Source organism: Triticum urartu, chromosome 6 (genome assembly GCF_003073215.2).
Source record: "Triticum urartu cultivar G1812 chromosome 6, Tu2.1, whole genome shotgun sequence".
Classification (NCBI taxonomy): domain Eukaryota; kingdom Viridiplantae; phylum Streptophyta; class Magnoliopsida; order Poales; family Poaceae; genus Triticum; species Triticum urartu.
This window is the reverse complement of record NC_053027.1, coordinates 230,621,413-230,634,469: the sequence shown is the minus strand read 5'-3', so window position 1 is coordinate 230,634,469 and position 13,057 is coordinate 230,621,413. Positions and strand designations below refer to the sequence as shown.

General features: G+C 47.2%; 1 protein-coding gene across 2 annotated transcripts; it reads right to left on the bottom strand.

The window, feature by feature from the left end:
• Window positions 1-557: 557 nt before the first annotated feature.
• On the bottom strand, window positions 558-8,219 carry LOC125512689 (zinc finger transcription factor YY1-like). 2 transcript variants are annotated; one of them, XM_048677779.1, is made up of 6 exons: window positions 7,882-8,219; window positions 7,734-7,792; window positions 3,726-3,925; window positions 3,522-3,611; window positions 1,317-1,460; window positions 558-1,249 (listed from the first exon to the last, which is right to left on the bottom strand). In XM_048677779.1, exons 1-6 carry the CDS (start codon window positions 7,920-7,922, stop codon window positions 749-751), a joined length of 1,035 nt encoding a protein of 344 aa, XP_048533736.1. In that variant the 5' UTR covers window positions 7,923-8,219; the 3' UTR covers window positions 558-748. The 2 variants fall into 2 exon arrangements, with proteins under 2 accessions (XP_048533736.1, XP_048533737.1); XM_048677780.1 differs by having other exon boundaries at window positions 558-1,237; window positions 7,882-8,217.
• Between the last annotated feature and the right edge of the window lie 4,838 nt (window positions 8,220-13,057).

Genomic DNA, 13,057 nt, shown 5'->3' with positions numbered 1-13,057 from the left:
CTCAAGAGATGAGGTAGAGGCGATTAAAAAAACGACGACTTAGTGAGATCAAGGAGGTACTCAGAGAAGAAGAAACAACAAAGTTGGAGATGGAGGAGAAGAAGATCCCAGAGAAGAGATGGGATGTCATGCAAAGCAAAAGGACTCATGAAGAGATGGGGGCATATAGAATCCAGGTTGAGGAGGCATGGATCCAATGGCAAGAGCATTTTGAGAGGAGACGGGGATCGTGACCATACATCCTGGGGCTGCAAACGCATGAGAGGACGGCACAGACGCCAGCAACATGTGTACACGTCGGTTTAATACTATAAGTTGACGCAACTTGCTAAAAATATGCGCATGATTGTTTAAAAATTATGTGAATAATTGTTTGATGTCACAAACTTGGATTTTAATGGCGATTAAAGTATTTAAATTTGAATGAGGAAAACAAAGAGAGATGAAGTTGAGACGTGGGACTAAGTTTGCACGTCACCTGGCCAGCCTCCAAAACATTATGCAATGCAGCGCACCCTATGAGAGTACCTCTGATAGCCGCATTGTAACACTTGAAAGGCATCAACAGTTAGCTTCTCAGCATGGAAGCGTGACGATCTATTACCCTTCTTAATAAGTTAATTAATAGCCTACATGCAGCCCACAAGTTTCTGCCTAACTAGCCACCCTTAATATGTATTGTTACATGTATGCAAAACTATAATCCAGTCCGGTGCTCATAAACTATGTGCACAGCAACCCATAGCGCTCATTCTTCTTCCTCCGTCTCCTCATCGTCATCGCCACCGCTAGCAGCTCTGTATCTCAATCCCCCCTCCTCGAGGTTATCTCCCTCTTCCTCGGTCTCCTCACTATCATCTTCGTACAACACCTTCCTTGGCCACTGATGCTCCTCAGGGATACTGACAGCTGGAGATGGCACCGTATAACCACTGCGCTTAGGGATCTTGGCGAGTGGCATGCTGGTTGTGAGATTTGGCTTGCTTCTACGGGAATTCTTCAATATTGTGCCCCTCGACGGACCAGCTTGAGCACCAGCATCCGAATAGTGGTTGGGGTGCTCTTTCTTCAAATGGAGGTTAAGTTTGTACTCATGAATGTATGCCTTGGCACACCCATCGTAAGGGCAGACATACGGACGATCAGCTGATGGAACTGGTGGTGTTACCAGAGATTTCGCTGTGTTATGAGGGTGATCTCCTAGTGCATTGCGGTTTATTACAGGCCCACCTGGATTCTGTAAACCAGACTGTCTAGTCTTGTGAGTATAGGTTATGCGACAAGTTGCAACTGACAAATATCTCTATACATCTTACCTTCTCATGTTGTGCCCTGAAATGAGCCCTTAGTTTAGATTCCTGTGTAAATCTTCGACCACATTCTGGGTATGGACACATATGATAGTTATCCGCAAAATGGGTTTTCATGTGTGCCTTCAAATTAAAATCCAATGAGAAAGCCTGCAATGACCAGGAATAAAAGCAGATTAAATCCATGAGTTCCCAAATCCACAACTATGATGAGGGAATACCAATTTGCTGCGCTGCACTTATTCCATCAGTTACAAAGTAAAGCCCACCCGGTGCATCCTACTAAGCTAACATAATTTCTCAAAAATACGTGAAGACGTCTCTTGCTGGTAACTGCCACTCCAGAATGAGCATGTTAACATTTGTGTACACCATTATTTGAATTTTTTTAAACTATAATCCCTTGACATGGATTCTTGGATTGCAGACAATACTGCAGCGGGTTCGTGTCCAGGTTGTTGTTGCCGTGGCCTTCCTCTTCCTCTCGCTTGCTGCACCTCCCTCTCACTCTCTCTCTAACACAACAAAGAAGAAAGAGGAAGAAAGAAGACAGTGGACACAGGAGGATTTTTTCCGGCGCTCGAACGCCACTTCCACGAGCACGAACTCGTAAGCCTCAGCAATTACACAGGGGCCGGGGGGAGACCTTATACACGCGCGCGCACGCGTGCCACGCCGCACCTATGGTGTGCCTGCTCGCCCCACTCCCCACGCTCCGCGCTCCACGGCTCCCGCACCCGCCGCGCACACACAGCGCCGGATGCGACCGGGTCCAGCGCCCAGCGCGGTCGCCCTCGCGCGCTCCTCGCTAACCACACAACGCTGCCACGCACACACGCGCTGACTCGGACACACACGCACTAACTACCACTACGACTCACACGGCCACTCAGCTGGTCCACTCGCCACGGCCGCATGCATGCCATGCACTAACAGCCCACAAGCACCGGATCAGCTTAGCCACGTCCTGCAAGTCAAGATTAAGGCTAACACTGTTCCCCCTAATCTTGACTTGTTCATCGTCATAGTCGTTGTAGCTCTCGTCGTCGTGGTCGTCATCGTCACGACCGTCGTGCCGCGCCGCTGCGGCCTCCGCCGCGCAGCACCCCACGTCCCGCGCTCCCAGGCTCGTGTACACGACGCGCACGCACGCAGTCGCCACGGCCCGAGTCCAGCGCCCCGACGTGGTCACTCCTCCGCTGCATTCACCACGCCACGCACTCCCCGGCCGGCGCACCCGTCGCGCTCCCGCGGTCCCGATGCGCCCGACGCGTCCAGTGTGCACCCATAACACGCACCGGTCGCGCCCGGCTCGCCGCCGCGGCTTATTGCCCTGCACCGCTGCGCCGTCAACCGCAGCGCAGCGCCTCCACGGTCGTCGCACCGAGCAGCCGCGGCCTCTGCGACACCACGCAGGTACTCCGCGACCTCCTCGTCTCCGCGACCGCCGCTGTTCGTCGTCACGCACACGGCATCACGCCACACCGCCGTGGACTCGCCGCGCGTTGCCGACGCCACGCGCTCGCCGCGCGTCCGGCATCACGCCACACCGCCGTGGACTCGCCGCGCATTGCCGACGCCATGCGCTCGTCGCGCACCGTTGCCAAGACCTTCATGTCCGTCGCGCACCGCGCGCGCCGCGGACGCGGCCGCACGCTCCGCAACCGCCCCTCGAACTTGGCTCTGTATACCAATTGTTGTTGTCGTGGCCTTCCTCTTCCTCTCGCTTGCTGCACCTCCCTCTCACTCTCTCTCTAACACAACAAAGAAGAGGAAGGAAGAAGACAGTGGACACAGGAGGATTTTTTCCGGCGCTCGAACGCCACTTCCACGAGCACGAACTCGTAAGCCTCAGCAATTACACAAGGGCCGGGGGGAGACCTTATACACGCGCGCGCACGCGTGCCACGCCGCACCTATGGTGCGCCTGCTCGCCCCACTCCCCACGCTCCACGGCTCCCGCACCCGCCGCGCACACACAGCGCCGGATGCGACCAACAGAATGATTGAAATGCCAAGCCCTAGGATAAGAAATAGAACTAAAACAGAAACCAATGATGGAGCTTTTCTATATTTAATTAACATAAATAACATTTCTCCGTAATTAAATATTTCTGGTAACTTGTTCAAATGTACAAATTATATATGATTAAGAACCAAAATTCTGTACAGAAAAGCATAACAAGTACATGGAGAAAGCATGGTAATAACCTTGCCACAACCTTCATGAGGGCAGACGAAGTTCTTCTCGCCTGTATGAATAAGAAAATGCCTCTTCAACTTAGAGCTATCTAAAAATTTCTACAAAACGGATTCAGCAGAAAAAATTAGATAAGCAGCTCAGTATAAAAAATGTCACTGCCATACGGAAATGGCTTTGCGATGTAGGCAAGACAGATATGGATGACACAATACCTTCCCACATCCCTCGTAGTGACAGACATACTGCCTCTCCCCATGCACGTGGGCATGTTTCCTAAGAGCACCTGCATCAACAAAAGTTTTCCCACAGCCATCATAGCTGCATAAGAAAAGAACCTCAGTGGCAGGGTCAGGCTTTGCAGTGCATGCCCCTTCTTCCTTGTCCTTGGACTTAAGAGCAGCCAACCTATCCTCTATCAGGGAATGAAGATAAAAATATTAGCTGAATGAGAATGCTAAACTAAAACGCAAACATGTCAAGAAGAAAATCCAACTAGTTTGTCCTTATTGCTACATTGCACCTGATTTCTAAATTGGTCTGAAGTTGTACACAAAGAAGAGGTGTAAAAAGAATGCAATACTTTTGTTGTGGACATGGGTCCACAGTACCAACATAAAGCAAGCATGGGAGGAGTCCATGACAGAAAAGTACTTCTTCCGCCCGGGATTGAAGGACCTGTGAGCCACGGTAAGCCGTTTGAATTTAAAAGGCCGCAGTAATTATAATGGAAGTATTTCGACTCGATTCCCCTCCAGTTTGCTGTGTTAATTACGACTGGCAGCATGCAGTCACTAAAAGCGCTCCTCCAGTCAATATGCCCAACCAAGCATGCAACCTATTACAGCTAACGGCATGCCTGCAGCCAATTAAATTGCCACAATTAATTAAGCCGAGACGTGTGCATGCAGTTCACTACAGCTGCACCTTGGTCTTGCCGTTTTGGCCCCTGAGACCTATAAAGTATAAACCCGGACGGAGGAAGTAGAGTCCATTGGGAGAGCATAGGGGCAGGAAAGAGTGCAATTGCATAAGGAAAGATCTATGTCTAATCGTGTTAGGAGAGGTCAAAGGCTTGATCATCCATTATATAAGGATGACACATATCCATGTTTGAGGCAAGCAAGAACAATCAATCTAATATCTCCCAGTTATTCTCTTGTCTCAACCTATGTCTACCCAATCCCTCCTCACAGCCACACCGTCTGGCTATCTTCAGCACGGTAGTTATCCCGTTGCAAATCAAGGTTGACATCATTTGGTATCAGAGACAGCCACCATGGCTTTCAATGCAGACTCTTTCATGGAAGAGTTCAACGCCTCAACCCAATCTATCTTCGACAAATTCAAGATTCGTATATGCTTGATATCAAGGCAGCAAAGTAAAGGAGGGCAGCAATGGCTTCAGCGACAAACACGGCGAGCATGGCAGCAATATCATCACTGCAGCCTGAAGTCGGCGTAGCAGCGGCGGTTTGCAAGAAGCTGTAGAGGCGCACGAAGAAGCAGCAAGCAGCAGTTACGAGACATCCGGATGCAGAAGCTACAGATGCAGATAGAGGAGCGACATAGGAGCGACCAGGCACAGCAGCATTGCTAGCGACAGTGGCGACACAACCATGCATAACAGCATCAACAAAATCATCTTCAATGGAACGGTTGAGGCAGGCTAGAAAAGGGTCAATTGCTGAGCATGGACCTAGCATTGGAGTTGTCCACGAAATTGATCTGGGCCATCCAAAATCATCTTCAGTGGAACGGTTGAGGCAGGCTAGAAAAGGGTCAATTGCTGAGCATGGACCTAGCATTGGAGTTGTCCACGAAATTGATCTGGGCCATCATTCATGTGTGGACGTTGGTTCAAGCAAATGTTTAGTTGTGTGTGCATGTGTACATACAGGAAGAGATAATTTGGTGCATAGAATATGTAGAAGTTATATTTCAGATTGGAAAGAAAAGCACGAGAATTATTATGCATGCATGAGAACAAATCAAATGGGATCCGTATTGGCTCCAGCTGTTGCATTTTCCATAAAACAGAAAATAGCCTTGGTTGGTTTGTATAGCGTCCACCAGAAGAACGTGACCAAGGGGGTGTCAAAGGAATATGTGACCAACAGGACATGGAAAGAATTCTATTGCCAACTGAATGTCAGCAACATAACAAGGGACATTCCAAATTTCCTGGAGAGGATCTCAGACAGAAGTATCAGGGTGACCTAGAGATATACAAGTTGTACCTGAGAGAATTAGGCAAGAGGTCTGGCAAAACGTAGAGCTGCAGTCACAGTATCACTATCACATTGATGCGGGGCTATAAGGAATTCAGCCCTGGCCACCAACAAGCTGCTTGTCCAGGAGGGGTGTAATGTTGCGGAAAAAAGGTTCACAGTATCAAGGCAAGAGTACCAGCGTGGAAGGAGTCCATGAGAGTGAAGTATCCTAAGAGTACACTAGGAAAGTATAGGATTAGGAAAGAGTTCAATCGTATAAGGAAAATTTTAAGCCTTATTAGGAGAGGTCAAGGACCTGAGCATCCGTTATATAAGGATGGCATGCATCCACGTTTGAGGCAAGGAAGAACAACCGATCTAATCTCTACGAATTATTATCTTGTCTCAACCTATTACCCAATCCCACGACGTCTGGCTATCTTCAGCACGGTAGTTAACCCCTTGTGAATCAAGGTTCACAACAATTGCCGACACCAAACACTTGAAATTTAACATATATCCTTTGACATGTTCATCGCAATCTCCATCTGACATCTCAACTTCTGCTATTTGCTTTGAGAACGCATCACTAGACTAATGGTTTATTGGTACATTGCATGTAACTCCTAAATTGTTCGGAAGTTGTAAACAAAGAACAGGTGTAAAAGAGTGCAACATTGTCCACACCAAACACTTGAAATTTAACATAAATCTTTTGACATGTTGATCACAGTCTACATATGAAATCTGAAATTCTGCTATTTGCTTTGCGAGAATTCATCACTAGACTAATGGCTTTATTGGTTCTCAAGTCTGTACAGATTAAACAGAAACTTCACAATCCCCATGCCAATCTCCAATTGTAGAATGTTTGCAGTAGACTAAATCAGAAAAAGAGCAGACTACTACTTGATGCAATCGGTACAACATATGCTTGTCGTAATGATATTTCAATAATGTAGAGAATTACAAGGTTAGAGTTGTGGAGAGAGACATTGGAAACTAATGTTTTTAGGCTTAGTAGAACTAAAACCAAGTACATGAGGTGCGGTTTCAGTACTACTAGGCACGAGGAGCCTTGCTGGGCAGCTGGTACCTCAGAAGGACACTTTTCAATATTTGGGGTCAATGCTGCAGAAGGATGATGATATCGATGAAGATATGAGCCATCGAATCAAAGCTTGATAGATGAAGTGGCACCAAGCTTCTGGCGTTCTCTGTGACAAGAGTGCCACAAAAGTTAAAAGGCAGGTCTATAGAACGGCGATTCGACCTGCGATGTTGTATGGCACTGAATGTTGGCCAACTAAAGGGTAACATGTCCAAAGTTAGGTGTAGCAGAGATGCACATGTTGAGATGGATATGTGGCCACACAAGAAAGGATCGGGTCAGTGCAACGTGTGGCAGTACAACATGCAGGGCATCGACATTAGTCGATGAGTGGCCGTCTTTTCAGCACGGGCAGGGCATCCTGTGTGCTCTTGTTAGGCCTCCAGGGCTAACTTCTCATTGTGTGGGACACGCCGGATCTGGCCTACACAGAGGGGGAAGCAATGCCCCAGTGCTGCAAGGATGGCTTCAACAGTGGTGTGTGGCCGCACCATTGTTGGGCCGTGTTCACGAATCATGACAAACATTTCCACTGGTCAGCCACGTGTCGGAAGATGATAAGCATTTTTAGGCCAGTTGCATTTCTAGTAGTGTGTATGTTATACTTGCCTCTAGCGGTCGTTAGTTGCTATCTTGCTGGAGTGGTGTTAGGTTGTAATGGCCCAACCTTAAGCTTTCTCGAAAGTTAGGCTAGCTTGCACCTGTGACTAATGAAACCAAAGCCTCTATCTAATAAACACCCGGTGGAATTTACGCAACGGAAACCACAATAACAACCAAAGAAAGATCATGTCACGCAGCAATTGCAGGCACGATGACACTAAGCAACAAGTGATGGAGCCGTGACACAACAGTAAGTCAAAGTAAGAATTTACAGCAGCAAGAAGAAGGCGACGTACCTCGCACCCACTTGTAAAGCGCGCACGGGCCGCCGGCGATGACAAGGTCCTGCGGAACCCTAGGAGAAGGACGCGGCGCAAATAGTTCAGATCCAAACCACACGAAGCGGAGTGGAATTCGAGGGGTGGTAGGGGTTGGGAGACAAACCACTCCTTGATCCATCGGTAGCGGCGGTGGAGTCCCTGCATCGCGTCTCCCCGCGGCCGCAGGGCGGAAGGCGATGACGGCGTTACGGATGATTGTTGCAAGGGGAGATTCGGATTTGGTCTTGGGGCTGGGGCTGGCGGCGACTTATGTTTACCGGGCTACGGGTGGGTACAGACAGGGAGGGAGGCTCGGAGTCGGATGGCATGGTGGATGAGGAGCAGCATGTCGTGCTGCGAGGAAATCTATGGCTACGCCTCGCGGCCGCGGCTGCTCCGTTCCCGTCATCATCTCATCGCAAGACCAAAGGCAAATGAAACAGGTCCGTTGCGTTGTTTCCGGTTGTGGGGGCGTCTAGATGGCCAAATGGGTGCCGGGAAGGGAGAGATTAACACGTGTGTACTATAAGTTTATAAGTTTTTAGATATTCCAATGCGAATTACATATAAAGCAAAATGAGTGAATTACCCTCTAAAATATGTACATATACATTCATATATAAGATTCAATTCTGAGCCCGGATACATCTGTATCCGGTCAAAAAACAATTCATAAATTTTTTTAAAATCCAACTTTTTCATGGAAGGTAGATAATTTGGTGTATGGGGTGCGCTCCAAATTTCAGAGCATTTGGACATTTGAGCAGCTCTCAGCAAAAAAGACAAATTGGGTCAGAACAGTATATAAACAACACACTACTTAACAGATCCCAAATTTGTCTTTTTTGCCGAGAGCTACTCAGATGTCCAAATGATTTAAAATTTGGGGCGGACAACAAGCACCAGATTATCTACCATGCCAAAAAAATGAAATTTTTTGAATTTTTTAGTATTTGTTTTGACTTTTTTACTCAGCAAAGGTGTAGATGATCCTGGAAGCCAAAACGCCTCACTCCGTATATAGTCTTTATTGAAATTACTAAAAAGACTTATATTTAGGAACGGAGGGATTATATTTAGGTTTTGATTATTTATGGTCACTACTCGGTTTTACCATTTAGATATGTTAAAACTGTGCAACTTTCCAACCCTCTCAGGCTATTAATGTTCACAGTCATCGAATTGCCAGTTTTGGGTGCTTTCTGACGTCAGATTTGCTCTTAATCCAGCGTTGACTCGCTTCGTGCGCTACAACCGAGCGCTAAACATGATGGGCCGCTGCTCCGGTAACAATTTCTGCCTTTTGGTGTTAAATTGGGCCTATGGGGCTCCTTCCACTCACTATGCGTGCAGCTTCAAAGAAATCTGCACATGACCGTTCTGATGCGGGATGGCCGAAATCACTAATTAAGGAGTACTTGTTGCAAAGATCACTCCAATTTCCCTAGTTGCGACAAGTGGTGCACATGCAGCGCGCCACTTGTCGCCACCTGGGACTTTTTTCTTTTTTCGTAGATCCGTTTATTCAAAACATTTTATCTCTCAAACCGCTTTCACCGTTGGATTTTTCGCGTCGAGATCTTTAAAATTAGATCCCATGTTGATAGGTTTTGACGAACTTTTTTTTCACGAAAAAAATCAGACAAAAAAACCGAACCGGGAGCACGGATTTTTTCCCTTTCCGAAAGAGGCACGGACGTGCCTTTCACGAAATCACAACCGTGCCTCTCACGGAAGCAAAACAGTGACTCTCGCGGAAAAAAAACGCGTTTTTTTCATTTCCGAGGAGGCACGGCCGTGACGCTCGCGAAAGTATAACCGTGACTCTTGTGGAAGCAAAACTGTGACTCTCGCGAAAGGAAAAAAATAGAAAACACGTTTTTTCCTTTCCGAGAGGCACGGCCGTGACTCTCGCAAAAGTACAATCATGCTTCTCGTGGAAGCAAAACCGTGTCTCTCACGAAATAAAAAAACAGAAAACGCGTTTTTTTCGTTTTCGAGAGGCACGGCTGTAACTCTAGCGCAAGCACATCCGTGCTTCTCGCGGAAGCAAAACCGTGACTCTCGCGAAAGAAAAAAATAGAAAACGTGTTATTTTTCCGTTTTCGAGATGCACTGCCGTGACTCTCACGAAAGCAAAACCGTGCCTCTCGCGGAAGCAAAACCGTGACTATCATGAAAGGAAAAAAAAGAAAACGTGTTTTTTCTTTCCAACACTCTCAGGCTATTAGCGTTCACAGCCATTGGATTGCCAGTTTTGGGTGCTTTCTGATGTCAGATTTGCTCTTAATCCAGTGTTGGCTCGCTTCGTGCACTACAACCGAGCGCTAAACATGATGGGCCGCTGCTCCGGTGACAATTTCTGTCTTCTGGTGTTAACTTGGGCCTAACGGGCTCCTTCCACTCGCTGTGCGTGCAGCCTCAAAGAAACCTACACATGACCGTCCTGATGCAGGATGGCCGAAATCACTAATTAAGGAGTACTCGTTGCAAAGATCACTCCAATTCCCTTTTTTCGTAGATCCGTTTATTCAAAACGTTTTATCTCTCAAACCGTGCGTCCAAATCTCGAACCGCTTTCACTTTGGATTCCTCGCATCGAGATCTTCAAAACTAGATCCCATGTTGATAGGTTTTGATGAATTTTTTTCACGAAAAAACCGGACGAAAAAACGGAACCGGGAGCATGGTTTTTTTCCTTTTCGAAAGAGGCACGCCCGTGTCTCTCACGAAATCGCAACCGTGCCTCTCATGGAAGTAAAACCTTGACTCTCACGGAAGAAGAAAAGAGAGAAAACACATTTTTTTCGTTTCCGGGGAGGCACGGCCGTGACTCTCGCGAAAGCACAACCGTGACTCTTGCGGAAGCAAAACCGTGACTCTCGCGAAAGGAAAAAAATAGAAAACGCGTTTTTTTCTTTCCGAGAGGCACGGCCGCGACTCTCGCAAAAGCACGCCATGCTTCTCGCAGAAGCAAAACCGTGACTCTCGCGAAAGAAAAAAAACAAAAAACGCGTTTTTTTCATTTCCGAGAGGCACGGCCGTAACTCTTGCGAAAGCACACCCGTGTCTCTCGCGGAAGCAATACCGTGACTCTCGCAAAAGAAAAAAATAGAAAACGCGTTTTTTTCGTTTTCGAGATGCATGGCCGTGACTCTCGCGAAAGCAAAACCGTGACTCTCATGAAAGAAAAAAACGCATTTTTCATGCAAAATAATTTTTTCCAATTTTTTTGATTGAAAAGCTAAGGAAAACCGATGGAAAACCAAAACGTCAAAAAACCCGGAAAAAACGTTTAAAAAGCCAAGAACGCGTGCGGAAAAATAATAATAATAAATCCCGAAGGAGCGTCCAGAGCGCGACACGTGACGAATGGCTAAGAGCGCGCCAACTGACGCTGATCGTTGCGAGGCTTCCGAAGGAGCGCTCATTAACTAATTACAAGTTACAACGGCTCAAAAATGTCATCGTTCTGGGAGATGCTTGCTAAAAATGTCATTAGATATCTAAAAAAATGCCATAATTCTATGAGATGATTGCTCAAAAATGACATTAGACATCGTTATTATCAAGTCAAACTCGTTGACCATGTTATATGACAAAAATACCCCTAGTCCCACATGTTATCTCTCTCTATCTCACAATGGTAAGTGTAGCTCCACTTGTCAGGAGTAAGCAAGCGAATAATTTTAGAGGAAAATAAGAAGACTGTTGGGATCAAGTGGGACCCATACTTTATTGTAGTGAGATAGAGGAGAGCTTACATGTTGGTTCATAGGAATTTTAGTCATTATAACACGGTAAACAAGATTTAAGGTGACAGTAATGGTGTCAAGTGTCATTTAAGAGCATGCGCCTAATGAAGCGATGTCACTTTTGAGCAGTTTAAATTCCTACTGGCAAAACTGAGTAGCAGGACATAATGAGTGACATAAATGATAAAACCTCTTTTTTAACATAGTATAGATGCCCACATACACACCCATACACTCGTCTTTTTAAACGCACGCGCGCCCTACATTTATGAGCACCTCTGAGATACCGAGCTGGCACAACATCTTAAGATCGAGGAAGCCACCATAATTCCTATTATCAACCTCCATTGAACGAATATTGCCGAAAAGTCTGAACTAAACCCAAGAAAATGTGATCACCAATGTCAGGTCTAGGATGAACCCTGGTGAGCTGGTTCCACCACAAGGAACCTAACCATCGTGTGTATTGGATTATAATTTAGTTATCTTAGGTAAACGTTGCGGGTCGGATGACCGACCATGTTCTCCATGGGTCGCATGTGAGGCCTTCAATCGTTACACGTTGTCTGACGCATGAGTGCCACGCAGGCTGATGGGGGCACGCGCGCCGCTCAAGCGCCCACCTTATCTTTTCATGCATACGCCTCTTCTCCACTCATCTTCTCATGTGCGGGACACGGTCCTCTTCCATCCTCTTTCTTCCCCAATCAGCATAACGAGTCATGGTTGCATCGCCCGACTCACGGTCCCACCGCCGTTGTGAGCCATTGTGAGCTTGCTAATCCACCACCGCCTGCACCCCCTTCCTCCACCTCCTACCTGGTGCCCAACCTTTATCCCCATCTGGTTCCAGCAATCTGCCAGTTGCAGCACCACCATTTTTGCCGATCGCAGCAAAATCCATCGTTGGCACCTTACATAGGATGGGGATACTACTGACAGCACTCTGCCCCTCGCCAACAGAGTTCCATGGAGTCATACCAAGGAAGAAGGAAGAACCCTTGGGGCAGATCACACTGTCATTTTTGGTGCCCTACTGTCAGGGCTCCGCAGACCCAAGAAAGGTTCGGACTCTAGGGCGTGTGCGAAGAACTCAACCTCTCCAGCCAACCAGTTTGTCACCCCACACCCTAGCTATATGAATAAGAAAGGAAAGGGACACAGTTGTTTACTCAGGTTTGGGCGACCTTGCGGTGTAAGACCTACTCCTGCTTTGTGGTGGATTAGCCTCGCCAGGGGCTGAGGATGAACTAGTATAAGGGAAGAACAACCTCATGAGGTCTGTTCTAGTGTGGGTGTGAGGTAATGAGGTCTCTCCCCTCTACGGTGGTGGCTAAGCTATATTTATAGTGGCCTTGGTCCTCTTCCTCCAAACGAAGGTGGGAAGGGATCCCATAGTGGCCAATTTTGAAATGGGACAAGAAGTACATCCTATCCTGGCAAAAGGTGGTCTTCGCCTACAAAGCTTCTGGTCGTGACGCCGTGGTGGGCTCGATGATGAAGGAAATATGCCCTAGAGGCAATAATAAAGTTATTATTTATTTC